The 1,590-nt window shown below is 54.2% G+C and overlaps 1 protein-coding gene across 1 annotated transcript in view; it reads right to left on the bottom strand.

The window, feature by feature from the left end:
- Window positions 1-1,412: 1,412 nt before the first annotated feature.
- Window positions 1,413-1,590, bottom strand: part of CERCAM (cerebral endothelial cell adhesion molecule) — a 17,732-nt gene continuing 17,554 nt past the window's right edge. The window contains exon 13 of the mRNA XM_011931452.1: window positions 1,413-1,422. Within this exon, the coding sequence (XP_011786842.1) occupies window positions 1,413-1,422 (10 nt within the window). The remainder of the gene's footprint in view (window positions 1,423-1,590) is intronic.

The following is a 1,590-nucleotide window of genomic DNA, read 5'->3' on the forward strand; positions in this document are numbered from 1 at the left end:
AGTCAGGATTTCAGCTGCACAAGAGATGATCCAAAGAGCTGGGGGATATCAGCAGCCCTTGGACTGGCTGGGCCCACCCTGACCAGCAAGGTGAGGCTGGTAATGACTTCGGGGATGACCACATCTGCCCCACTGGGTGAGCACTCACTGTGGGCCAGACTCAGGCCAGGCCACTCTATACCTAACCAGCCACAATGACCAAAGAGTAGACTAAGGCCCAGGAAGGGATGACACCCACCCAAGATCACCCAGCACAGAGGCGATGCTGGATCGGCCTGACTCCTCGCCTGTCCTCCCGTCTCTGTCCCTCTGATTGCTCAACCACAGATCAGGAAGCCTCCTCCCATGCCAGCTGAGATGCAGAGGCTCAGCCATGAGTTAAAAAATATGAACTAAAAATACAAAATTTAGCGGGGCGAGGTGGCGCATGCCTGTAATCCCAGCTACTAGGAAGCCTGAGGCAGGAGAATCACTCGAACCCAAGAGGCAGAGGCTGCAGTGAGCTGAGATCGCGCCACTGCACTCCAGCCTGGGTGACAGAGTGAGACTGCATCTTAAAAACAAACAAATATATATATACATATATAAAGTGGCAGGGTGCAGTGGCTCACGGCCTCTCATCCCAGCACTGTGGGAGGCCAAGGTGGGTAGATTGAGCCCAGGAGTTTGACACCAGCCTGGGCAACATGCAAAACCCAGTCTCTACAAAAAAATACAAAAAAAAATTTAGCCAGGCGTGGTGGCATGTGCCTGCGGTCCAGCTATGTGGGAGACTGAAGCAGGAGGATCGCTTGAGCCCAGGAGGTTGAGGCTGCAGTGAGCTGGGTTTGCGCCACTGCACTTCAGCCTGGGCAATGGAGGGAGACCCTGCGTCAATATATATATATATACACACACATACACACACATATGTGTATATATATTTAAAGTGCAAATGGCTTTTATTGAGGGCCTACTGTTTGCTGGGCAACAGGTCTGCAAGGGTCCTCCTCTACCTCCCTGTACTTTGCACCGGCCAGGGAGGAGGGTGCTGGGGAGACCTAAACATCAAGCTGGGGGAGGGTACTGAGGTGGAGGTAGAAGGGGGAGGAGGGGTCCCTCAGCTGAGTCCTTAGGGAGGGAAGGGCGTCTGGGGTATGCCCAGCTTGAAACAGAAGGCTGGGGGCCACCAGGCCCTGAATCAGGCCAGGCAGGGTCAAGGGTTCTGGAAGTCCTGTTCCTTTGCTGTGAGACCATTAGGGAATGGGATCCATCTCTGAGTGGTTTCTCCCGACAAAAGACAGGTCCAGAGGGCAGAGGGGCCATGCCCAAGGTGGTGGCCAGGTCTGATTGGATCTGCTGTCCCTGCCAACAACCTCCTCCTCTGCTCTCTGGGCAGTAGTGGCCTGCTCCTGGGCACTCCTTTGCAGTCATCACCTGGACCTGGTGGGACAGGAGGAGCAGGAAGAGAAAGAGAATTAGACAGAATCAGAGAGAGATAGATACCGACAGATATAGGAAAACAGAGGCAGAGACAGGCAGAGAGAGGAAGAGCTAGAAAGGGATGCAGAGACAGCTGAAGGTAACAGACACAGAGGCCAGGCACAGTGC

Source organism: Colobus angolensis, unplaced genomic scaffold (genome assembly GCF_000951035.1).
Source record: "Colobus angolensis palliatus isolate OR3802 unplaced genomic scaffold, Cang.pa_1.0 Scaffold9, whole genome shotgun sequence".
Taxonomy (NCBI): domain Eukaryota; kingdom Metazoa; phylum Chordata; class Mammalia; order Primates; family Cercopithecidae; genus Colobus; species Colobus angolensis.